The following is a 26,991-nucleotide window of genomic DNA, read 5'->3' as shown; positions in this document are numbered from 1 at the left end:
GAGAAGGCTTTCGTAAGAATATACTTCCTTACATGAAAGACTGGAATCCAGCCATGTGCCACAGGCAGACACTGGGCTACTTCAAGGAACAGGTTGAGGTTATTCTTAGGTCATTCTGCCACAGGGTACCACATGAGTAAGATGGGCTGACTTCATCATGTATGTTACCCATCTTATGTTCTTACTGAGACACAATAAAAAAGCAGGGCTGAAAATACAAACAGAAAAGCAGGAGAGAAACTAAGCAGTGAAAACAGTTTAAAAAGGCCAATTCATTTATGATCATTTATTTCAATAACTTCTGACTGTTAGTATGAAAACCCTGTCAAAGATTTTTTTCATGTGGAAACAGACACTCTTAATGTACAATGGTGTAGTAGTTTGAGAAGAGCTCCTCCCCTTGGTGAATTTCTCTCAGTGCCACAAGAACAACACACCTCAAAGGCCTGAAAAACATTAGAAATAAAAGAACAAGACATTCAATCTTACAAAAAGATACATCTAAGCAACTACTGCAATTGCAATCCAGTGGTCACCGCAAGTATTTGGTATTGAGACAATAGCAAGACTAAGATGCCAAACCAAGACTAAAATAAAAAACAGGTTTGAAACCTTTGGCAGAAGGCAGAATAAAACTTAAATGGTGATAAACTGTCTCACTGTTCCACATCAACCATTGCTGTGTACTTCAAAATGTGAGACAATAGAAGAGGCTGTGTCCTGTTCTGCTGTGTTGAACAGATTAGATGATGTCTCATTAAGATATGGTCTCAGCAAAAATGCAGGACTGCAGTCAATATGTTGTCTCATGTCTAAGTGAAGCCTTAAATTGGATCTTTATTTCATGACAAAAGCTGAGCATGATGAGCTGAAAGTTGGTAAGTACACACACACACATCTCAGGTGTATTAAGGAATAAAGGTGATTGTAATTAAGTTTGGGCTAGATAGGTACTTTACACTAGGAGGAGTTTAGAGGTAAGTTAAATCTAGTAAATATCTTTGAAAATCCATTTGGTATTCATAGAATGAATAGAGCAAAACATGACAGGCAAATGCAAACCATATTTTATTGTAATTTTGGAGATTCATAAAAGGTGAGCATAAAAGGGATAATTTTAAGCAGTTTTCCTTGGACTAATCAACTATACTTAATTCAGAAACGGAATATTTGGGTCAATTCTTTTAAAGAACAAAATATCAAGTACTCACTGTGTTTTGTTACGGACCCCTTTAAAACTGGTCATACCTTTGTACCTCATGCCTGTAATTCACATTGGGAAGGAACTGGCAAAGTTCTAGGGGAAATTCTGCTGGCACATCGAATTCTTGATAACATACATTTGCAGCCTTTTCTAAATAAAAAAAGGTAAAAAAATAAAATTAGCTCTTTACTACAAAAAATATGTGTAAATGAAAAGAGATTTAAAGTATATAAAAATGGAAAATACATAAAAAACTGAATTTAGCAACAGGCCTTTTTAATCCAGAGACAAAACCTCAATTCACTTTCTCAAACAAACACAAATCATCTGTACTTTCAGTTTTCTTCCCAGGTATAATCAAATACAAGTTGAGCAGCATCACTGTTCTTTTTAGGAACACTTATTTGTATATATTGAACTTTTTATAACAAATGTCCTCGGCCCATAGAATACCTTTTTAAAGGTTTCCTACAATCCATTTTTTGTTATTGTGAGTTCTCTAGACATCATTACAATTCATACACCATTTTAATCCTTAAAAAAGGCACAAACATATTACAATGAACCACACAGAAAGGAGAGAAGTAAAGTGTGCACATGCCATTAGAGCAGTTGTTCACATACTGTCCCACAGCCAGTGGGTTCTGTGGAATGGTTGTGAGCCAACTGGTGTCACTCATCTGAAAAGGGCCCAGCCTATCCCTTCCACTGCATGACCTAAATAAATAAGAAGTCTTTAAACAGAGTGCCGTAAAACATGTTTTCACAAAATAGATGTTAATTGTGTCAAGCTGCAAGACATATAACAGGGAGGTTTCATACCTTTACAGTTAAATACCAATTAATGTGTGAGAAGGTCAGTCACCTTCACCTTAATGGCCATGGAGCTTAGAAACACTATACCAGCTTTTGGTTTGGTTATGTACACAAGGGTCAAATGTCTCTTAAGGTAGGAGAACCTACCTGTGTGTCTCATGGAGAGCAAGTCGGTGTATGCGAAAAGTTGTATATGGCCTATAAAGCCATCTTATCTTATTATACGTTCTTAAAATTGTTTTACTGTTGTTGTGCTACCAAAAAAGTCTGCATGTGAAGTCTAATCAGCATTTGCATTTCACAAGACAAGTTCTGAGATGCCTTCTGTTTTGTGGATACTGTCATGAATCATGAACTCTCCTGAAATACTCCTTTTTACTTTTACTGTCACCGATGGTCTTATGACTTCAGGATCCTTCTGCCATCCTCTCAGCAAATCTATCCAATGGCAACTGTTTGTCTGGAGGCCTTTCAGAATGATTCATGTGTGGTAACAATAACAGAAGAACACAGTGAGAGCCAAGGATCATGGAATATACTATGTCCATTCTGAGTGCTGCCTTAGTTTAAATGACTTTGGGTTATGCCTAAATCGCAATAAAGTCTTCAAGCCTCAGGGTTTCCACACAGCGTCTAGAATCAAGCAGTTGTGAGGCTGCTCCAGACTAACCAGGTGTCAAGGATTTATTAAAAATAACATTTATTTTTTTCTAAATTCACTACAACCTGGTATGATAGTAATCCATTTATGATCATACAAATCAGTAATGCATTGAACAACATTTTACACACAATTTACTAGGCTATTTTTATTTGGACACCAAACATTAACTGTAGCAGAACGGCCACAAAAAATCTAATAAAAAAGGTTAAACAAACATCATTGACAGTATCTGTTTTTAAACAACAGAACAGCTGCCAAAGATCTCTCGACAGTGGCCCGAAACAACAGCATAAGTTTCTAAAACCAATTTGTCACAGATGTTCTCCTCTCAGAATAAGTCTATATTTAAATGAATAAAACTCACAGAAAGAGACTTATAAAAGAAACCAGGAAGTCTGTAGAGGGACTCAGATGAAAACAATTGCACAGTTATGGGACGGGCCTAATACTAAAGTCATTGCCTCCACTCATTTACTCTGTTGAACAAGATACAGTATTGATCTCCAAACTTTTCTTCTAAAACAGACAGACAACTAGTCTTGATGTCTACAGAGTTCAGCTTTTCTTTTCTTATTGTTTCCACACAGTTTTTCTGGAGTGAAAAATGAATGGCAAAGTCAGTTCAGCCTGATGTTGTCAGATCTCGGAACCTGAGCAATGCTGGGCCTGGTTAGTATATTAGTAAAGATGTGTCTCTGTATGGTTTATGTTTAATTGAAACAGTAGTTTTGTTCCATGTGTGCTTAGTACTGTGTACTTATATAGCTGAGTATTACTTTGTTTATGTGTTCTTCCAGCTAGGAGGGCTGGGAAGAGAGGACAACATGCCATAAGATCTATGAGCCAACCTGTTGCTGCTGTGTCCTGATTGTATACATGCAAATGCGCCATTCCTGGCATAAAAACTTATTGGCTGTTATATGTCGATCTCAACACCTTCAGTAACAACCACACTTAAAATTAGTATGGGAATAAGAGACCTCTAAGAAAAAAAACAGGCTCTTGCTGCAAGTGGCGTGGTGTTGATGAACCAGCTGGTGATGTTTTCTTCTTCTGGCCCACAAATTATAATCCAATGCCTATAAATCAGTATGGTGACCAGGGACAGTGCAGTAGGGGGGGCTGTTGTTCTCATGACACATTAACCAGTAGTTCCCAGTTCTGGTTCTGGTGACCCACACACATGTTGGTTTTCATTCCCTCCCACCTTAGAATAACATTAGAATAACTGAAGCCTTACTTTACCCGAGAAAGTTGCTTCAATTGAATATTTGCATTTTTTTTCTAGTCACAGTTTAGTTTCTAGTCAAGTTTGGGATATTATTTCACTTACGAAATACTGTCCAACAACAAAAAAATATAACATGCTTCAGAGCTGGAAACAAACAGTTCAAATTAATTTTATTATTAAGTTAACGATGGGTTTGACTGTGTAACCGGGGGCTCGGTTTGGTAATTGGAACAAAAACCAGCAGGTGTGTGGGTTAGCAGGGCCAGGATTCTGGAACCACTGCACTGCAGAGCTGAGGTTGTGACTCATTAAAGATCACCTGGCACTTTTCTACACTGTAGGGGAGTTATCCCTTGCACAATCTAGCTTCTCTAAATTTTACTCTTAATTCAAATGGTGAAGTAATTTCTCACTTCACCTGATCTGCTATGTAGTGGGGCTGCTGGTACACTATGGCCACCGCACATCACCCAGCTGGGAGCTGCCCTTCAGTTATTGACGAATAAGGTCTCTCCCTCTTGTAAAGCACAGAAGGATCCTCTAAGATGAAAAGCTCTATATCAATACAAGGAACAATAATTACATACCGAAACACAACTTTTGAAATGCCTCTGTCATTGCCATCAACAAGTACACCATCAATACAGCGAAAAATAAATGGATTGCGGATGGATTGGAAAAAGATGGGCTCATGTGCATAATAGACAGTACCTGTGAAAAGCATTTATGACAACAGATTACTTTTCTTTAAAACAGCACAGGAAAAAACAGGCCATCAGTATGTTCGCCCTAACATCACTCAGATGAGCCTTCCTTTGTTTCTTTTTCTCTTCCCTATTCTTAACATGGAGCATTCTCATTTGCAAAACATTCTTTTGGAATAGTAAGAATGTTCTGTCCTTTTAGGAAAAGAGATCGCACCAGACACCAACGTGTGAATGTCTCTGTGGGGCTTAGGCACATCTACATGAAGAACTGTCACCAGTTGCAACTGGGACCTTTTTACCCCCCCATTTTCACAAATTCCCAGTACTGGCTGGGAAGCTGTGTTACCATTAAAACTGACATCATGATAAGACTTTAAAAACTGCTCCTGTGGATATGTACCCTAACAAAGATCCGAAAAGGTGTGAAACTACCTTCACTCCTATACTGGGATCATGGTTCACTCATGATGAACAAAAACACTCTCAAAATGAACAAAACAGTTACCTGGATACATGGCTACTGTAGCACCTTGTGGAACTGTCCCTGTTGAAATAAAGACCCCAGTTCCAGCAGATTGGAGAGAACTAGGTGCTCGATGGATACTAAACCCCATTGTTTCAAGCATAACTTTACTTGGGTCATGATGTCCATCAAGGCTCTTCTGTGTCTCAATGGTATATGGAAAAGCTTGGTAAGTGGATCGCGATGAGTCTGGAAGTACACTTAAAACCTCCTGCTGCCTCTGGAGACTGCTTTTAAACAGGGCCCGGAAAAAAGTTCTCAAGGAGGCTGAAATCTCTTCATCAGAGACAAGTTTGTCCTGAGTCCGGTCCATGACCTGGCGCAGAGTTCTGAATTAAAAAACAGAACAGGGAGCATCTCATGACCTCTTGTTGTTTTTCATTTAATAAAAAATACATACAGTGCCTTGCGAAAGTATTCGGCCCCCTTGAACTTTTCAACCTTTTGCCACATTTCAGGCTTCAAACATAAAGATATAATTTTTTTATTTTATGTGAAGAATCACCAACAAGTGGGACACAATTGTGAAGTGGAACGAAATCTATTGGATTTTTGAAACTTTTTTAACTAATAAAAAAATGAAAAGTGGGGCGTGCAAAATTATTCGGCCCCTTTACTTTCAGTGCAGCAAACTCACTCCAGAAGTTCAGCGAGGATCTCTGAATGATCCAATGTTGTCCTAAATGACTGATGGTGATAAATAGAATCCACCTGTGTGTAATCAAGTCTCTGTATAAATGCACCTGCTCTGTGATAGTCTCAAGGTTCTGTTGAAAGCGCAGAGAGCATCATGAAGACCAAGGAACACACCAGGCAGGTCCGTAATACTGTTGTGGAGAAGTTTAAAGCCGGATTTGGATACAAAAAGATTTCCCAAGCTTCAAACATCCCAAGGAGCACTGTGCAAGCGATCATCTTGAAATGGAAGGAGTATCAGACCACTGCAAATCTACCAAGACCTGGCCGTCCCTCTAAACTTTCAGCTCAGACAAGGAGAAGACTGATCAGAGATGCAGCCAAGAGGCCCATGATCACTCTGGATGAACTGCAGAGAACTACAGCTGAGGTGGGAGAGTCTGTCCATAGGACAACAATCAGTCTTACACTGCACAAATCTGGCCTTTATGGAAGAGTGGCAAGAAGAAAGCCATTTCTCAAAGATATCCATAAAAAGTCTCGTCTAAAGTTTGCCACAAGCCACCTGGGAGACACCCCAAACATGTGGAAGAAGGTGCTCTGGTCAGATGAAACCAAAATCGAACTTTTTGGCCACAATGCAAAACGATATGTTTGGCGTAAAAGCAACACAGCTCATCACCCTCAACACACCATCCCCACTGTCAAACATGTTGGTGGCAGCATCATGGTTTGGGCCTGCTTTTCTTCAGCAGGGACAGGGAAGATGGTTAAAATTGAGGGGAAGATGGATGCAGCCAAATACAGGACCATTCTGGATGAAAACCTGTTGGAGTCTGCAAAAGACCTGAAACTGGGACGGAGATTTATCTTCCAACAAGACAATGATCCCAAACATACAGCAAAATCTACAAAGGAATGGTTCACAAATAAACGTATCCAGGTGTTTGAATGGCCAAGTCAAAGTCCAGACCTGAATCCAATCGAGAATCTGTGGAAAGAGCTGAAAACTGCTGTTCACAAACGCTCTCCATCCAACCTCACTGAGCTCGAGCTGTTTTGCAAGGAAGAATGGGCAAGAATTTCAGTCTCTCGATGTGCAAAACTGATAGAGACATACCCCAAGCGACTTGCAGCTGTAATCGCAGCAAAAGGTGGCTCTACAAAGTATTAACGCAAGGGGGCCGAATAATTTTGCACGCCCCACTTTTCATTTTTTTATTAGTTAAAAAAGTTTCAAAAATCCAATAGATTTCGTTCCACTTCACAATTGTGTCCCACTTGTTGGTGATTCTTCACATAAAATAAAAAATTTATATCTTTATGTTTGAAGCCTGAAATGTGGCAAAAGGTTGAAAAGTTCAAGGGGGCCGAATACTTTTGCAAGGCACTGTATATCAAAATCAGGTTGATCTGTTTTTAAGGAGCTGCTTCTCTTAATGAGAAGCATGCATGCCAATTTAGAGATGAAACCCAAAGAAATAGCCAAGCCAGGAGGAAAGATGTTATTCTTGCGTAGTTACCGTACATATAAATAAGTCATTTCAAACAGAGCTTCTCACTTCAAGAATTTAATTTTGCTAATATTTTGTGAAGTAGAACATGGAAATCAGCTATGAAATATTTTGGAGTGATTTTGGGCATCTTAAAATTTATATTTAGTATTTCAGGTGCACATGTGAATGTCCAGCTCCAGGTACTGTACTGTAAGTCTTTTACAGAATTAATATGCAATAAGCACCACAATGTTAATATTTCTGTATAACTAGAGGCCCTGAAGTTAAACATTTCCCATTTCCAAAGTGTTTCAAAAGTGCTAGTTGCTTCTAAAGTAAAAAAATATATACTGATTGAAAAAATAAATGCAACATTTTCTGGAATGAGAATATTATAGTTATAGCTTATGTACTTTCACAAAAAGTTGTCAATTTGTTTTAAGCCCTCTGACCAGCAATACAGCTTGTGCAGTGAGGCATTGCAACTTGCCAATCACACGAAAAGCTTGTTAGGTGCACTTTTACCCAACGAGGTCCAGGTGGAACATACCTGAACAGGTCACCTTTAAAAAGGCCTTAATTCAAAGCTTAGGTCACTGGAAGAAAAAAGGCCACACTTAGTCAGTTTTCTGTGCATTCCATAATGCCTCAGATGTCACCAGAAGCAACGGAGGGGGCCATTGGCATGCTGCAGCTAGGCATGTCATGTGCCAGTGTTGCCAGACACTATGGAGTAAGCCACTCCACTGTGTCCCGACTGCAGAGAAGGTTTCAGCAGACCTGCAGGACAGATGACTGTCCAAGATCTGGTCACCCTCGAGTGACCACACCAGAGCAGGACCGACACATCAGACTGGTCCATCTGAGAGATCATTTCAGATCTGCTACCCATACTGCTGCTGAAACTGCCAGCAGACACAATGCCCGCATCAGTGACAGGACAGTGAGGCTCCATGCTACTGGCCTTAAGAGCAAGGCGACCTGTCAGAGACTCTCTGCTCACAACTCCAAATGTCACATCCGACTACCTTGGGCCAGACAGAGGCTGCGATGGACTCGTCAGTAGTGGCACCAGGTCCTCTTCACGAATGAGTCACTCTTCAGCCTGTTCCACGCAGACCAGAGGGCCAGAGTGTGGAGGAGGGGGTGTTGCGTTTCTTTTTTCCATCAGTATATATATCAATTTCAAAGAACTCAGGTCTGTTCCCTATTTAACTAACCTTCTCTATACAGCCCTGCTATTGTCTGTCTACCGATTCATCTGATTTAACGGCCTCACAGAGTGGCTCCAGAATGTAAAAATGGAAAACGCTCCCATCTACATAAAAATCTTAAAATAACTGACTTGGTAATCCGTCTACATCACAGTCTTAAATGTAATTTAAACAAAATGATAAATTTGTATACATGAACAACACACATTAACGTTCTGTGTTGTACATTTACATCAATTAGAGTGAGACCAATACATGGTCACAGTGACCTCGAACCTAACCCATCAGAAAACAGGAGCTGCGCAGGATAGCCCCTGGACAGTCCACTCCAGAGCAGACACACTCGTGCATGCAGACAGAGGACTACTTAGAAACGCCAAATGACCTTGACAGCATGTCTTTAGGCTACGGGAGGAAACCAGAGCACCTGGATAAACCTGAGCAAGAGGCAGAATATGCAAACTCCATTTATAATGTGCCTCAGGCAAGACTCCGAAGCAGGACCAAAGTGCCTAATGGCCCTGCTGCCACACTTAGCAGTTTTGGGTCATATCGTAGAATATTAGTTGATGTATGACAACCCCCCTAAGCACAAATGGGGATAAACTGTACCTCAGCTACTCATCTACTACTCATCTATGTTAGCTACTCACTAACATTTTCAAGATGTTAATCTTAAAAACGTTTCCTAGTTTTATATCTAATCCGTATATGACAATACACGGATTGCAGGCAAAATTAAAATTTAAAGGAGAAGATTTGACACGGAATGAACCCAATGTTTCTGACATACGATCATTACACGTTCATTTAAAAGATTTTACAATTTTACAACTCAAAATATTGAGCAAACAAATAGAAACACAGCCTCAAATTACTAAAAAGGGTTTGGCGACGTAATCTTACACCTAATACAAACCGAGTCACCTCGGGTCACATAACGAAAGGGATTGTTAGTGTAAGCAGGACTGTATTTGTGGGTTTTCATTCAAACTAAATCTTAAGTGAGCTAAATCTGCCTGTCGCTGCCTTAGCTGGAGCAATTTAAACACCTTCTTCCATCTCTTCAGATGCTGCTTTAGGAGAATAAGAAAACAAGATACTGTACAGCCAGCCCTCTAGGAACTAGAAAGGACAGCCCTGGACGAAACCCTGCACAGCAGCGTGAAGCTGGCTTGCACACACGAAGGGGGTGGGTTTTCTTTTTGTATCAATTCTCAATTCGAGACCAGGTGCAGAACAATGTTTCACTGACACTCAACAGCAATATGCAGAACACGACAAAAATAAAAGGTGTGTTTACATTTCAGGGCCATTAGATTGTTCAGGTTTCTCCCCGATATAAAAAACGGGGCAGACAAAACTATTTTGTTTTGACAATCAATATAATTTATATCAACAACGTTACTGAATGCAGTCCAATACACTGATTCGGCATTTTTTTTAGACTGCTATGTTCACAGCTGCACGGGAATTGTGCAATACTACATTGAGTTGCGTTAATTCCAATTTAGGAAATATAGTCATTTGTAGATTAGTTCGTGAAACAATATGACCTTCACCTTAATTCACCATCCCTACCTATCATTATTTTAATAGCGGTACATAGTCAATGTTCATTTAATGGATCTTTATATTAAACGTTAACCTGCAGGATGTAAATAATAGACAGCTGGGTTATGCTTAACAAGAAAGGAAAGATAATTTCGCTTGTATTTTACACACAAGATACAGTACCCGTGCGTTATCTATCTTCAGATAACGGTCTACTTCGAAAAACAAACCTCTGTACTAAACTTTAGCACTAAGTCCTGTATACACACACTCTAAGGATGCAGATGCAGTAAGCTCCCTACTTCCGCCAGAAAGGTGAACCAAAATAATTTAAAGGGTTGACCTTGACTTTGCACATAATTACCTTTCATTTTTACCCAAGTTTACAGCAATCCAGGGTACAAATCTATATTTGTACGAGTTCCATTTTTTCTGCAGTGATTTAAATGTAGCCTTTATCATAATTTAAAATCGTTCGACGACATTTTTACCCCTTTCACTCACAGCCTTAAAACCCTCCTCGAAATATTTCGCTACCGACACCTAGTGGCACAGACAGCAGCTACAGTAAGAGCTCCATATTCAAAGCGCCACTGTCTGATCGTTTCTGGTGTGGCAAGAGCAATTTCATTGTTTTTGTTGTTGTGTTAAAAGCAGTTATAGGTTTACACTCTATACTAAATCACTTTCTAATAACATATTATCTAAGGAGTGTAAAACGTTATATGGAAGTATATTTAGAACTGAGATCAGGAGGCAGTTCTTTACCCAAAAGGTTGTGGAAGTATAGTACAAGCTAACAAGCCATAATGGATAAGATCACTTTATTGGCCATATACAGTTTCTTGCATTAGGAATTTGTCTTTTTTTCCCCACATACCCCAGCTCACTATCCATGAGACACAGAGGCAGGGAGAAGCTTGGGGTCAGAGCGCAGGGTCAGACGTTTTATATGGCACCCCTGGAGCAGATTTGGACCGGCAACCTTCCAGCCATAGGCGCAGATCCTTAGCCACAGTGCCTCCACTCTGCCCTAATGTTAAAGCTAATACCCTGGGATCCTTCAATTCAAGAAAGCAGCTGGATGAGATTCTTGAATCAGAAAGCTACTACCAAGTAAGCGAATGGGCCGACCAGTCTTCTCTTGTTTGTAACTGTTCTTATGATCTTATAATTGCTGCACATTTGCCTTTGATTAATGTCTCAGTGCTAAGCTAATGTAGTGCCCCTGTGCATTCTTATATTCGTATTTTCTAGATGAACCGTAATTTAAAGCCAAAAATATTAATCAAAGGGTACAATACTATTTTCTTCAAGCAAGTAAACTAAACATGTTAACATTTGAACTTTTAATCTAATTAAGCCTGTGAAAACAATACCAATTTTGAAAGACATCTACAGTTCTTGGTGTTGTTCAAAAAACATTATAAACTTTAAACCGACCTATAATAATAATAATTGCTTACACTTATATAGCACTTTTCTGGACACTCCACTCAAAGTGCTTTACAGGTAATGGGGACTCCCCTCCATCACCACCAATGTGCAGCCACACCTGGATGATGTGACATGACCCATGTGCAAAATGCTAAATGTATGTACTCTTTTCCATTCCATAAACTGGACTAGCATTTTTCCATTGGGTCTTACATAAAATAAGTATAATGCCTGTAAATTATTTTGGATATTCTGACCAAAATAATGTTAAAAAGATAATATATTTGGAATTACCACGTGACCATGTTCATGCTAACCATGCTAAGGGTATATAAAGTACATTTATATGGAAATTTTAGATTTTGCATATAATACGCTTTCTGGTGACCTTATACACATTAGTTTGGAAAGCTTTTCCTTATGCGATAGCAAATACAAAAACTATTGTGGACTATTTTTCTCTATACAATTAGTGTTTTACTTTTTATGTCCAATTAGCTGCATTTTTAAAGTAGCCATTCTGAAACCAAACTCATTAATGAAATCGCACCCAGTAAAAAAAATCAGTCTCTGTAACAGACAATTTTATAGGGCACAAATTTCTAACCAAAGCACACGGATGTTAGTTGTGCAACTTTTGAATTCATACAAATCTCAGTATTGCCAGATTGGAACTTGAAACGCAAAATTATTGTGTGAGATTGTACGCCAATCCACAGTACAAATCTATATTTGTGTGAGTTCCATTTTTTCTGCAGCGCTATCAATGAAGCTTTTATAACAATTTTAAAGTTGATCGGCGACATTTTCCCCCCTTTCACTCAGAGGCTCCTGGAAATATCTCGTTACCGACACCTAGTGGCACCAACGGCGGATAGGATCTCCACATTCAAAGCGCCGCTGTGTGGTCGAGATTGTGTTTCTCGGGATTGTGTAAGGAAACAGGAGGGAACGAAAGTGCCAAGACAAGCAGAATTTTAGAAATACTGTGCAGGGCAAGAAAATTAAACTCCATCCGTCCATTTTGTAAAAACTTCGCGCAGTTCAGGTCGCAGGGAAGCAGGAAGCAAACATCTGGAAACTTTTAAGGTCAGTAAAGACCTAAGAAAATGATATACCTCCTACTAAAATGAGCAATTTCTAGTTTAACATACATCACAGCGAGCATTGGTTAAATTAACTTTAACAGGGTATTTTAAGGATAAATATCCCGTTGGCTTGAACAAAATCCATAGGTTATGTCACTGTAACACTGATGTAAGAAATAAAAGGTAAGAAACATGTTCTCCAGATACAAATCAAATCGTTTTAAATTGAAAAGCAATACAACAATTATCAATACATACAGTAAGATACAATGCAACATAGTATAGGGGGAAAACAATACAAAATAAATAACTTAATATTACTGCAAGCTGTACAGCATTTCCAAAATAATTACATTGCTTGTTCAATGTAATTCAATCTCTGCAGGATCTAAATGCTTATACAATAGAAATACTGTATACAATAGTCAGTTATCAATGAATCATATTAGAAGACAGCTCAGGAAGATAAGATTTTGTCACAAATTGAAATCCCTTTCTCTTAGATTAAGGCATTTCTGACTGCTTGTAGATTACAACCCATTGGTTCTCTTCAGAAGTATACACTCTGATCTAAAAACAAAAAAAACAGTAACAGTACATTTCTCTTCATATTGAATTGATGTATGTTGCAGACAAGCAGTGAAATCAGTGTTGTGAGATGCCTAATTTTGTCATTTGCAATTATTAAGTCAAGCAAAATGCTTTTATTTAATGTATTTACTACATTATGCAATGATAGACATTGTTTCAAAGACCTAAAACAATTTTAACCTATTTAATTCATTTCCAAAACCAGCTTTATGTTCACATGGTCTTCAATGTTCACATTTGTCATCTGTCATGATTCAAAATAGAGTGTTATGTGAAATTCCAAATGCCAAAATTATTTGCATTTACTTAATTGTAATTAAAATATGTATTTACAAAACTACACAGGAATACGTGTCATTTAATCATTTCATAAAACTAAGCCAAGTTAAAGAAATTTTATATTAACTTCAAATCAAGTTTTCTATCACTTCTAAATATTAGTTTTACTCTCTGATGTACTATTAATTTACTCCAGCACTACAGTGCTCTGCTCTCTATGATGTTCACAGATTTTTAAGAGCACTTACTGCTCTGCATCACATTTCATATAGATATCTTAAGATAAATGCATCTTTATCATTCAGCACTGACTATTTCTGAAGCAATTACAGATTTTTTTTTCAGTTTTTTAATTATAATTAACTGTCAAATACATTAAAAATTAGGACGTTAGATACAGAATAATGTATGCATTTATTATAACATTCAAATATTCAAATCATTCAAATAAGTATTTGGTGCAGGTCTGCTGATAAGGTTCCTAGTATACAATCTCAATCCTATATTATGAGAAAATAATTATACATGATTAACTTTATCTCCTTTTATGATTGCTTAGTATTAACTGCATGAATGCAGTGAACATTCTGAAAAATGCAAACATTCCTATGAAAAGTGTGTCCTTTTTATGGGGCTTTTATAAGGATCACACCTTAAATTATCCCATATTTAGTCAAAGAATACGTTGCTTACAATTTGAAACCTTTAGTTTCAGTAAAACAGGCAAACAGTGTAGTGAGTTGAGGTGCTGAAAATGTTAGGCATTTCACAAAATGACAGATTTTCACAACTTGCCTTAACTAATAAAATACAGTACTCCCATCTTGAATAAATATTTCAAGCACATATATTCTGTTGTCCTTATTTAAAAATACCAGTGACATTTTACTTTACAAACTTAAATACAAACAAAACAGAATAATTTTAACACCTGTACTTCCAAGGTTGTACTAATATATGGTATACTATTATATGCACAAATCTGTTGGTGAAGCATTGTGGTTCTGGTGTGGTCAGTGCTCAATGTTTAGCCCATTATTCATCTTATAAAAGTACTATACAGAAATATTTCTTACGGTAGACTCGTTCTTTCATGGGCAGTTTAAATCTAAATGTTCCTTTTTTGTGTATTGATATTTTCTATCTTAATCAGTGTAGCCTTTTCCTGTCCCTGCATTCAGGCCAGAATATTGTAATTATCACCACCTATAATTTTGCATGCGATAGTGCAAGCAAGTTACCCATTAAAGAGCCTAAATACATCTGTCAATAGGTAATTAAGAATGTGTGGTGCAACAGCAGTTTTTACAATTTGAGGTTACACTGTATATAGACTGATATCGATCTATTTTACTGATTGAAGTCCAGTGCTTAAGAAAAAGAAATAAAAGTCTGATAGCTACATTAAAATTAAAGAACTATTTGAGCTTATCAGGAAACATTATACAATAGTACCATTCCCCTTTGATAAAGTAAAAAATGTTCAAAGATTAATACATATTAATTATACACAATAGACCACTTTAAAACATACATTTATAAGGGTTAAAACCAGGGTCAGACTCTTTTCACTTGTCACTCAAGAGTTTAACTCAAGCCTGCTCTACAGTCTGCCATCCATATTTTCCCCTATCCTTTCAATGACATTTTCACAAAGCTGAAGGGTGTCAGAAATTCAAGAGATTGGGCACTGCAGAAACTAAAGAATCATTCACTAGCTTTAATACCATCTTTTATTAAGCAAATTTCTTGCAAATGGTCTACTTGTTTATTCTTTACTGCCAACTTATAGTGTATTAATGCCAGCCTGTAGAAAGACATATGTCCAACTATGGCAAGAAACATGTTTCTTTTTTCAAGATTTAAGTTTTTCTGATATACTTCAGAGCAATGAGCGCATGTCCGTTGGTGTGGGGGCACGTAGATGGAATAAGAGCAGAAGCACATGCTGTTGACTTTGTCTAGATGTCTTAGTCTAAAAGAAATGCATTTTATGCCCTTTTCTATAAATTAATTGCACCTTTAATCTACATGGCTGAACGTCACTGGGTATTTGAGCTAGAGTTGGCCATGACTTCATCTCCTTGCTGCACACCTGCTAGACTCCTACAAAGTTGTGGGTCTTTGTCCCACCCATCCCTCCATTTATTTTCTAACCTTTCCTTCCAAGAAAAACCAGAGCTTATCCCAGCAAACAATGGGTGCAAGGAGAGGTACACCCTGGATGGGACACCACAAGGCAGACACACAGACACACCAGGGCCAATTTTCCTAGAGGCCAATTAGCCTAAAAGTATGTTTTTGAACTGTGGGAGAAAACTGGAGTATACAAACTCCAGGCAGATGGCACCCCAGGTCCGGAAATCAAGCCAGGCCCCAGCACTGTGAGGCAGCAATGCTAACCACTGCACAACCTCGTATATCATCATTGGGCAATTAAAAATTAATTTAAAAAAAAACACTGTACTGTCAGGTGCTGTACATATCCATTAAGTACAAATACAAGCATATTTATACAGTGAAAAAACTTAGTCAGGTCCACCACTGGACTCCCAGTATAGCTCTGAGAGATCTAGGTCAGTCCAGAGCATCATGAAAGAATCCACTTTATTACAGTCCTAAAAAAAGTGAAAGTGGGCTAAAAGGCAGACAATTAAGCACACCAATTCTGAAGGCTGAACTTAAAAAACACTGAATGTCAATTTTGACACGAAAGCTGAATCTCAAAGTATACAATTTGTGAAGAGATTTGATGTTCTAAAGTCAGTGAAAATTCTCACACCTAAGCAACAACCCTGACGCAAAACAACGAACACCGAAGAAACCATCTTTCAACTCCCTTTTTGCATAAAGGATCTCATGTCGCCCTGCAGATAATGTACTCTTGAGTTGACACTGTGGTGATTCTATTTTTTTTAAATAACAATGTTAGTGTTTTGTGGTAAATATCAGAGTAACTAAATCCTCTGAAAAAAAGGTTGAAGAACTACCATTTAGCCTATCTTAAAACTGCTGCAGTTAATTTTCCTTTTCGGAGCCAAAGGCACAAACAATTTATGCAGTTCCCTTTTGAAAACACTACTGTTTACAGTATGTTCTCCTAAGGCAGGGAAACAATGCCCTAAAGGAAAATAAACGACCTCTGAACTCGGTGTGCCATCAGCCTATTCTTTGAAAATGTCCAATACTTGAATTACAACCATTTTCAGTACTTCATGTAAAATGCAAACCATAAATCTAAAATCCACAAACTACATTTTAAAAACTTAAAGAGAGGCAGAACATATTCATTTGTAATTGTAAAAAAATACAATAAAGCAGCAATCTCTCTGAAAGCACAATCATGGTCACACTCTGTGCCATTTTGCAAGTGTGTTAACCAAGTTCATTTACACTTGTTAAAATGTTCTTGGAATAAATATATACAGAAGTACGTTTAAATATGTTACCGGGGATTGCAATTTATACACTGCTGAACCTCAGAAATGTGAAACAGAAACTGTGCTGCTGCTTAAATGGAATTTAATTACTTCATAGGAGGAGGTACTGAAAGAAACCATGCTATCTGCAGCTATGTGCTACACAACTCCTAGGGGCTGTCAGTTGAGATACAATTCCACTTAGGCATAACGGAGAGTCACACTTGTGTAAGGCGGGATTTCCTCGGCTCACAGGAGATTTTTATTTGTGGTTGGTACTGTCTTCTGCTGAGGTATCACACAGAAATCAGGCATTCAAAGCTTGCAGAAAATCAGCAATACTGTCCACCACATAATCTGGTACACAATTCTTTTTTTCTGGGGTCTCGCTGTCCATGTAGACATGAGCCTCCTCGAGTTTTGACACCCCTGTCAAGGTGAGCATTGTTGCGAGCCCACAATTGGCACCAAACAGGATGTCTGTTTCCAGCCGGTCGCCCACCATCAGAGACTGCGAGGGGTCAACATCGAACTGACTGGCAATGCACTCGAACATGAACTTGCTTGGCTTCCCGATCACTGTGGCCTTTCGGTTGGTCGCGGTTTCCAAGGCAGCCGTGAGACTTCCAGACCCTACAAGTCAGAGCATGATTTATACATTACTTAATATTACGGTAGAAGCATTTTATGCACATTCAGACCTCTACACGTCAGCCTTAAAAGTATAACCTACTTGGTGTGTGCTCCCACAGTTCAATTTCATAATCACTAGTCTTTAGTTATTCCAGATCCATAATAAAAAACTAACCTCATCAGTAATGTGTAGTTTCATACAAATGTGAAAAAGGCAGTGTTCACAACAAATAATCTTCTCTCCACTTTGGAAATTAAGGTATTACAGCATTACCAGCTGCTTCATACTTTGAAATATAAAATACGAGTTCCATATCACTGTACACTATTTTAAAAACCGGTAGTTACTGTACTTACATTACAGACTTTGGGCCTTTAGAAAGGTGCACGTTATATGGAGGTTCATTCCATCTATATATTCAACAGCTACAATACAAACGTATTCAACTATTAAAAAAACCATGTAAATCTTGAGTAACATACAATAAAAGGTAGGTGCGTCGACTGTATTAAATTTACGGTAACAGCGTATGATGCACCACTCGGCCCTGTTTACAGCAGAGGTCCAGTCTAAAGAGCAATGTCTAGTTTCAGCTCTGATTCTTTTTGTCTGTTAGTCTGAAGATTGAATTATTCCAGCAACTGCAGCTAAAAACAGTCAATATATTTCGGCAAATCACTTAAGTATTATGTTAACGTGTGTGCACGTTCTATCTACAGAAGGTGACATATCCCAGTGCACTGCACCGAGTTTAAAATTGCATTTTACATGTTTAGTAGGGATCCTGACATTTAAATACAATGCACAGTCTAAACGCGAAAACGACCTGCTTTTGGAGCAACGAGCAATCTGCTCCTTACCTGGTGTAACTCTCCCGCCTCGGAGAGGATGCCAAGGGTCTGGGTCTGTGGCCAAAAACAAACATTCCGCGTTCCGCAAATAGCAGCACGCTTTAGCTAACTTCAGAAAATTCAATTTGTCGTCGTATCCGACCAGAACCGCCTTGACGTCCGAATCCAATGGACAGTCGTAAATGGTCACGTCCGGAGCATCAACCTCTCCTTCCACGAAGGGTACGCCGGCTTCCCGCAGCTCCTTGTACACTCCGTCGCCTCCAATAACAAACACCTTGCCTTGCACTTTGGCAACATCCCGCAGGTACACAGCGGAGCAGTACGCCGAACTAAAAATTTCTTCTTGCTCAACATCGGTAAAGCCCAGCCTGGTAAACTTCTGCAGGTAGTTCTCCCTAGGCCTGGTGCAATTGTTGGTTACGAAGAAGACCTTTTTGCCTTCTTTTTTCAGCAAACTCACGACCTCCGGCGCTCCTGCAACAGCCTTTTCCCCTTCCCAGATGACACCGTCGCAGTCGAAAAGGACGCTGCTTTTCGCGTCCAGGAGATCTCTTATCTGCGAGCCTCTGATTTTCTTACAACCCCTGCTGCTCACTGCGCCTGCCATAGTGCTCAGTACGTGCCAATTTAATACGGGGAAAATTGCGTCACTCGTTGATAAGGTACCAATCGAAGGCGTTATTTCTGTAGCCTTTCACTCCTACCTTAATTCAGATACAGACAGTCCAAGGAAAAATATTCGCACATAAAAGCATCTTTGCAGGTCCTCAAAATACACAGCTGCCCTGTTCGGCACCATCAGTCCGTGGTGCAGAACCCCCCGGCTCTATTCCTTGCAATGGTTTTGGCATTCAACCCCGCCCCCTTCACCTCTTCCTACCAATGAATCGCCAGCATCACTCTTTTATCCGGACTTGAACGGTACAACATCTAGGTGGTGGTGGTCGCTTTCCTTTTCTAATACTATTTGTTCAGAGTCAATGAAACAATTACAACAGTAACTAAAACAAAGTGCGCAGAGCACATTATATGGCATAGAGACTAGAAGATGCAAGGGAATTACAGCCTAGCTGTTATTGACGAGATCACAGTTTCAACAGAATATATGTCGTCAGCAATATTGACAACAATTCATTGTCACATGACTTTTTTTCTTTTTTTTTTGTGCAACACAATGTTCCTCCTGAATAGCTACAGTAAAGGCTCGTATTACAATTGCCACTAAATCTTACAGCAAAACATCATTTTATATAGACTGAAATGCAAAAATAAGTGAGATTATCATGCAGAAAGTGTGTTTGCAAACTTTGGATTTTTGACCATTTTTGATTGACAGGTACATGGCTAAGCAAAAACTGCAAAATTGGGCAAAATTTATTTGTTGAGGAAACAACAAAACAACACCTTTCCTGGAATTTAAACGCATCTGAAACCACAGAAAATGCATCAAAACATTTCCAGGAGTTTTTAAACCCTAACCCTAACCCTAGCTCGGGTACTTATAGAAAAAGTTTCAAAATCCCGGCATCAAAACACTGTGCTAAAAATGTTACCCAAATGACTCCAGATCACTCAGAAATACTTAATGTAGCAGTGTTGGTGTATAATAAATGTATCTAATGTGAATCTGTTTTAAATTTGCACTATTTCTTCTTTTTGTAACCTGCATCAGAAATAAAGTATACAATAAGCATATATTGTTCCATGTAAAGGTTCGTATTACAATTGCCACTAAATCTTACCGCAAAACATCATTTTATATAGACTGAAATGCAAAAGTAAGTGAGATTATCATGCAGAAAGTGTGTTTGCAAACTTTGGATTTTTGACTATTTTTGATTGACAGGTACATGGCTTAGCAAATACTTCAAAATTAGGCAAAATTTATTTGTTGAGGAAACAACAAAACAACACCTTTCCTGCAATTTAAACGCATCTGAAAGCACAGAAAATGCATCAAAACATTTCCAGGAGTGTTTAAATCCTAACCCTAACCCTAGCTCGGGTACTTATAGAAAAAGTTTCAAAATCCCGGCATCAAAACACTGTGCTAAAAATGTTACCCAAATGACTCCAGATCACTCAGAAATACTTAATGTAGCAGTCTTGGAGTATAATAAATGTATCTAATGTGAATCTGTTTTAAATTTGCACTATTTCTTCTTTTTGTAACCTGCATCAGAAATAAAGTATACAATAAGCATATATTGTTCCATGTACTGTAGACCATAAACACGGAAACCGTCCAGCATCGTCTCCAAAGTCCTCAGCCTGTCTTCCAATCAGAAGCTAACTAAAGTGTTTCAATCGCCTGGCTGGGAGCTTGGATTTTTGTAAAACATAAAATATGCGATTTTTTTCAGAAATGCAACTTTATTGGCACAACACGTTACAACATTTTAGGTTATTAAATGTGCAAGAATACATTTATTTTGTGAAAGAAACTGTTATTCATCCATGATATCGTGACAATCCTATATCAAAAACATTGAGTAGACTGTGGTTACTGTAGCACTGTTAAAATAAATGCCACTTCAAAGATTGCAGTAATCACTACTGACTCAGTAACAGCCACTCAATCCAAATAGAATATCTTATTTAATTCCAACAAATTAACTGAAGGCAATGAGCCTACCAGTAGGTCTTTGGACTGCAGGAGGAAACCTGAGAACCCAGAGGAACCATACAAACACAGGTAAAACATACAAACTCCGTGTATATAGCACCCCAGGACTTAAACCCAGGGCTCCAAAGCTGCAATACAGCAATTCTTACCACTGTGCCTGCCTCATCATGTCAGCATTTCAGTCAATTTTACAAATCATTCATAACTTTTCTTTCCATTCCTTAGGTTTCAGATTTCTCCTGTCCTGGCTGTACCAACTATCTTGGTATCCTGTTTTTATTTTCCATCAACAAAAATCTCATTTGAATTGATTTTCAACCCTTTAAATTAAAATCCATTAAATTCCACCCAAATTACATGTATACATCATAGTACCAGATCTCATCTTAAAGAGATACAAGTTGAATTTATCTTCAAGATCTTCCTTCTCTTGAGCAACCTGCTCTCTGCCTCCACACACTTCTCCTTAAATGAGCTGGTATTGCATTTTTATGACATCTGCAAAACTTGCAAAAGGATTCAGACTTTTTCTATTTTATCCCATTTAGTGAAATAACAAAATGATGCCTACACATTTTGTAAACTTCATATTTTATTCAAATTCTGAATGCTCATACTGAAAAACTCTAAGGGTAAGGTAAGTTACAGTAAGTGTCAGCAAAAACTAAGAAGAAAAAAATATGTTAAATGCATAAGTATTTACACCTGTGAACTCAATACTAGGTGGAACCATCTTTGGCAGCAATTACAACCATAAGTCTTTTCGGGTGAGTCACTACCAACTTTACACACTGGCTTGGTGCAATTTTAGACTATTCTTCTTGGCATGTTTGCTCAAGATCTCTCAAGGTGCTTGGGAACTGCTTATGGGCAGCAGTTTTCAAGTCTTGCAACAGATTCTCAATTGGATTTAAGGCAGGACTTAGACTGGGCCACCCAGAACACTCACTTTCTTATTCCGAAGACACTTGAGTGTAGCTTTGGCCTTTGTGCTATGTTGTTTTAGATCTGAAGCAGATTTTTCTGTAAGATTTGCCAGAACTTTGCTTCATCTATGTTCCTATCAGTATTTACAAGCTTCCCAGCCCCTGCTAATGAAAAACAGGACTAGAACACAGGGCTGGTGTTGACTGATTGTTATGTTGCAAACCCCATGTAGGACTTAAGATATTTATCTTAGATGAAATGCACCCTCTGTGGAATTACTGGGATGTTGTTGAGCCATGAGTATTTTCTCCTACTCAGCCAATTAGTTCTGGAACTCTTTCAAAGTCACCACTGGCCTCATGGTGGTGTACCTAATCTAAAGTTTCCTCCTTTAGATCTGCTCAGTTTAGAAGGACAGCCTGATCTAGGCAGTCTTATGTTTTTCACTTCTTATCGGTCAAATTCACCCTACTCAACTATTAAGGGTCTTGAAAAAAATTGAATTCCCTAGTCCTAAACTGTACTTTTAAAACAATATCCATGAGTTGTTTTGAAAGCTCTTTGGTCTTCATGGTTGTTTCCCATTTATTATATTTCCCTAAAATATTCACTATTTTTATATTCATAAGGGAGCTTACAAAGACAAGTGTTCTCATCATGAAAACCACTATTATTGCACAAAGAGGCCACTTAACTTTTTGTGCGGCTTGTTAATTAAATGTTGTGCTCCTAAGTTAATTTAGACATGCAAAAGTAAAAGGTTTGAATACATATCAGATCATGGCTTTTCCATTTCTTTTAAATGATCAATTTACTTATTTTTTATTTTTGCTTTGAAGTGTGGAGTATGTTTTGCGTATAACATTAACTGCCAGTTCAAAGTGCTGCAAACTTTAAAACAACAAAATATGACTTTTGTATATCAGTATATATTTGTAAAATGTTTGATTTAAATCTCCTAGAAACAGAGACTGGAATACATACCACAGCTGTCACCACAACTATGAATTTTACAATATATCATGGCCCAAACGGGCAGCATGGTGGGGCAGTGATTAGTTTTGCTACCTTGCAGCATTGGGCCCCTGGGCTCATTTCCTGAGGTGCTATCTGTTTTATGTTCTCCCTGTGTTTCTTCTAGATGCTCCAGTTTTATTATAGTCCAAAGACATACTGGCAGGTTAATAGGCTTATGGTCAAATGGAACATGGTGTGAATGTGCACGTTTGTCTCTGTGTGTCCCCGCTGATGGACTGGCGTTGTATCCACGCTTTGCATCCGTTGCTAGCCAGGATAGACTATGGCTTCCCCGCAACCACATACTGGACAAAGCGGTCAGAAAATGAACAAATGGATTCTTCTCCACATGCTAAATAAGCATCTCTTGATTATTTCTGCGATATAGTGGTTCTGAGCAGTCTGACTGAAGCAGATTTGTTTAAGTAATTCAGAGGCAATGTTTCATTGAGGTGATTTGGTGAATTAAATGAAAACATTTTTAATCAACTCATTGAATTGATCCGAGTCCCATATATATATTTGCTGAAAGAAATCAAACTACCCCCACTTTAATATCCAGTTTCTGCTTATAATGACAAGTTTAAAAAAAATCAATATTACTTATCCATAACGAATTCTTTTAAAAAGGGACATTTCTGTAACAACTGAGTGGCAATTCCATATTTTCATGTGCAGTTTGTATGACCTTCCTGTGTCAGTGTGGATGTGGATTCTCTGAATGCTCTGGCTTCATCAACATTCCAAAGACATGCAGGCTAAGGTAACTGGCATTGCTAAATTGTCTCTTTGTAACCAGAGACAGACCATGTCCATTCCAGGGTGTAATTTTCTTTTGTGCTTCTGTGTTAGCCAACAGGTTGCAAATACCCTCACCAGGAATAAGCAGCTTTTGAAAGGGACAGATGGAAATTTAAAAAAGCAACTGCTTTTTCAAATGGAAACATTTATTATATTTTCTATATATAGTAGCACTATCAGAATTATTTGCAATTAAAATAATCTAGTGTTTTAACTGTGCTAGATGAACAACAATTCACAAAAAACAAAAAAAATTACGTTTTGTAAATACTGTTTTATATAAATCATTTCTAATTTGCCAAGAAAGGGAAAAAAATCCTGAATTAAATAGGCTTTATTTTAATCTGCAGAAAAACAACAAACATGTTTTATATATCTAGTAGTTAATCAAAAAAAGAAATAAAGTACACAAATAAGTGCCTTTGGCTGGTATACGCTGAAGAATCCAGGTTCATTCTGGTCCGCCACGCTGTAAGAGAAAAGACACGTGTGACACTCATTTTAGCAAGTTTCCATCACAATAATCATAATGGCATCAGACATTAATAAGATGTAGAAGGGTGTTTCAGCCATCGTTGAATCTAGAAACATCTTTCCAAATGATGTCTGGTGTTGTTCAATGTACATTTCTAAATATTTGAAACCTTATCCGAGGTCTTATCTATTTGCACGTTACAATTTCAAGATAATCTGCAGCCCCTCACCTGGATGTAATCCATCTCTTCTGTAGCTATTGTCCTCCTGCGGTATCGCTGGGGGAATTCTCGGATAGTGGCTGCAGTGTCCGGAGGGCCTGGTATGTGGCTTGGTGGGCCTGTGCTCTGTGTTCCCGGTGGTCTAGATGGAGAACTTAATGACTGTGGTGAATTATGGGTCCCAGGGGATGGTGATGGGGTAGCCACCATCGTCTTAAGTGCTTCCTGCACTAAAATCAAGAATAAAACAATTGTAGAAGATACAAATACATCACTAAAGAAGGCTCAACAGCTGAAACATTGTTTCTTCTATTTTATTTATTGTGGAATAACCCAGAGAGTAAATGTTATTACTGTATTTGGATGCATATTCCAAGCACGCTGAGTTCCACAAACTTTGTGTAATCCTTTGACATTCTTTGCTTTGAGTTCCTGTCTGCTCTTGCAATGTTCAAGATTCCTACTACAATTTTTTCTTCAGCATATAAAATGCATGCCCAACTAGATTTAAATCTGGAAACTTACTTGGCCACACTAAGACTTTCAATTTCTATCTCCTGATGAACTCCCTAGTTTCACTGTGCATATCAGGCTATCACCATACTGCCTGTTGAAGTGCCACCCAAGATGTTTTTCTTCTATACAAGCAGTCAAAATGTTCCTGTAAACATCACAACTTCCTCTGCTGCAGCCATCATTAGTTACATCAATTAACACAAGAGAGCCTGTTCCAGAGGCAGCCATGTACGCTAATGTTTTCCACCTTTGGTGTTCACAACCATTTCTAATATGATCAATGTATGCATGGAATTACCCAGAAATGAACTGTATATTATATGGTACTTACTCATGTAAATCTTAAGGCCAACAATACAAATTGTTTAGCTGCAAAGCAAAAATACAGCTTGCTGTCCCAATACCTTTGGAGGGCACTGTATACTGAATGTTTTTTAATTGTATATACTCTTTATATACTATTTATATGGAAGCTTTAACATAGTTTTAAAAATGTATATAGCATTTTTAATCAATAATCAAGTAATAAATCAAGATCACTTAATTACATCCCCTACATTGCCATTACACAGAAGCATTCCTGAACACTTTAAACATTTTAGATATTTACTCACTAACCCTCAGGTCTTGGTATATTCCGTCGATCGGGGAATTTGATTAAAGGGGCATGAGGCCGTACTGCCTGAAAGACAAAGGCAAAGTCTTACTGCAAATCCACGTGCATGTCGTTTCTAAAAAGTTCAAATGTTCCCATTCTTTCAAGTGAAAAGAACTAGACAATTTACTTGCAGATTAATGCACTGGAACATTTTAAATTTCAAAAGTAGGTATTTTGGAAATGCAACATTAACAGAATTATGACTTTACATCCAAACTCTTAAATTAACTACTTATGGTTTGAATGGCTAGAATACTTCATATGTAATGGAAAAAATCCCTGCCATCGCAACCCATATTTTACAATTGTGAATGCACTGCATGTTACAATAGTCCATTATTACTCCCAACCTAAGTGTGTCCAAAACACCATTTCAATTAGAGAACATCTTATTTGTTATTTCATTAGCAGGACAGAATAGGGACTGTACCTGTGAAGAAGATTATTTAGTTACATTTATTCAGTGTCCTTTTGTAAGAAATGTTACTCATCAGCTCGCTATGGTAAGAGAGAATTATTTTAAATGCCACTTATCTGGTTTAACAAATTATTATTTTAAAATGTTAAAGCTGTTATGTACGGTGGGATAAAGAGACAAATATTGGAAAAACGTAAACCATTGGTTCGTGGACTGTTAATTTTTGTGGGTCCCCAGCTGAAGATTGCTGCGAGCTCCAGTTCTGTTTTCCCAATCTTCACTTGCAAGGACACTGAAAACTTCAGTTGTAACTACACTGATATATTCCAAATAAGAAGTCATAAAACTGCCGCATCCAAAACACGCTTCATTGAACATTTCCTGTACATGCAGAGAAGAAAATAAACAAACTACCCCATGTTCTTTATGAAAGTGGAATATTTACCTGCACGACCCTACTGGCAGCTGCCATCTTGCTTCCCATGGTGACCTTCTGAAACTTGAACAGGAAGTACTCGGGACTTCTGGTCGATGTAGTTTTCCAGGCATATCGAAAGAGGGGTGATGACTTTTGAAGTGGAACTGGGGAACTCTGGGGGAAAGTCACTTCACGACACAGGCAACTAGCATGCATAATCTCGTTATTCATTGTATATTTGTCATATCATTTTCCAAACCGCTTTATACCACACGGTGTTTAAATTTGTAACACTAATAAAAAACTCAGACACTTTTATATATTTGCTAAAAGCACAGTAATATATAATAATAATAATAATAATAATAATTGCTTACACTTATATAGCGCTTTTCTGGACACTCCACTCAAAGCGCTTTACAGGTAATGGGGACTCCCCTCCACCACCAGCAATGTGCAGCATCCACCTAGATGATGCGACGGCAGCCATAGTGCGCCAGAACGCTCACCACACATCAGCTATCAGTGGGGAGGAGAGCAGAGAGTAATGAAGCCAATTCATAGATGG

General features: G+C 38.1%; 3 protein-coding genes across 3 annotated transcripts; all 3 read right to left on the bottom strand.

Annotated features, from left to right (window-relative positions):
- Nucleotides 1-271: 271 nt before the first annotated feature.
- Nucleotides 272-10,573, bottom strand: setd9 (SET domain containing 9). Its single transcript, XM_088629720.1, has 6 exons — nucleotides 10,410-10,573; nucleotides 5,128-5,474; nucleotides 4,503-4,626; nucleotides 1,806-1,921; nucleotides 1,249-1,354; nucleotides 272-446 (listed from the first exon to the last, which is right to left on the bottom strand). The coding sequence occupies exons 1-6, from the start codon at nucleotides 10,505-10,507 to the stop codon at nucleotides 359-361; spliced, it is 879 nt and encodes a 292-aa protein (XP_088485846.1). The 5' UTR covers nucleotides 10,508-10,573; the 3' UTR covers nucleotides 272-358.
- A 2,192-nt stretch (nucleotides 10,574-12,765) lies between these two features.
- Nucleotides 12,766-19,205, bottom strand: pdxp (pyridoxal (pyridoxine, vitamin B6) phosphatase). Its single transcript, XM_088629708.1, has 2 exons — nucleotides 18,354-19,205; nucleotides 12,766-17,492 (listed from the first exon to the last, which is right to left on the bottom strand). Exons 1-2 carry the CDS (start codon nucleotides 18,952-18,954, stop codon nucleotides 17,167-17,169), a joined length of 927 nt encoding a protein of 308 aa, XP_088485834.1. The 5' UTR covers nucleotides 18,955-19,205; the 3' UTR covers nucleotides 12,766-17,166.
- A 4,638-nt stretch (nucleotides 19,206-23,843) lies between these two features.
- kgd4 (alpha-ketoglutarate dehydrogenase subunit 4) lies at nucleotides 23,844-26,669 on the bottom strand. Its single transcript, XM_088629707.1, has 4 exons — nucleotides 26,451-26,669; nucleotides 25,548-25,611; nucleotides 24,423-24,643; nucleotides 23,844-24,187 (listed from the first exon to the last, which is right to left on the bottom strand). Exons 1-4 carry the CDS (start codon nucleotides 26,652-26,654, stop codon nucleotides 24,170-24,172), a joined length of 507 nt encoding a protein of 168 aa, XP_088485833.1. The 5' UTR covers nucleotides 26,655-26,669; the 3' UTR covers nucleotides 23,844-24,169.
- Nucleotides 26,670-26,991: the final 322 nt, after the last annotated feature.

The sequence above is a fragment of the Lepisosteus platostomus genome, chromosome 4 (assembly GCF_059453375.1).
Source record: "Lepisosteus platostomus isolate fLepPlt1 chromosome 4, fLepPlt1.hap1, whole genome shotgun sequence".
NCBI classification, from domain to species: domain Eukaryota; kingdom Metazoa; phylum Chordata; class Actinopteri; order Semionotiformes; family Lepisosteidae; genus Lepisosteus; species Lepisosteus platostomus.
The sequence above is the reverse complement of the archived record's forward strand: the minus strand, read 5'-3'. Positions and strand labels throughout refer to the sequence as shown.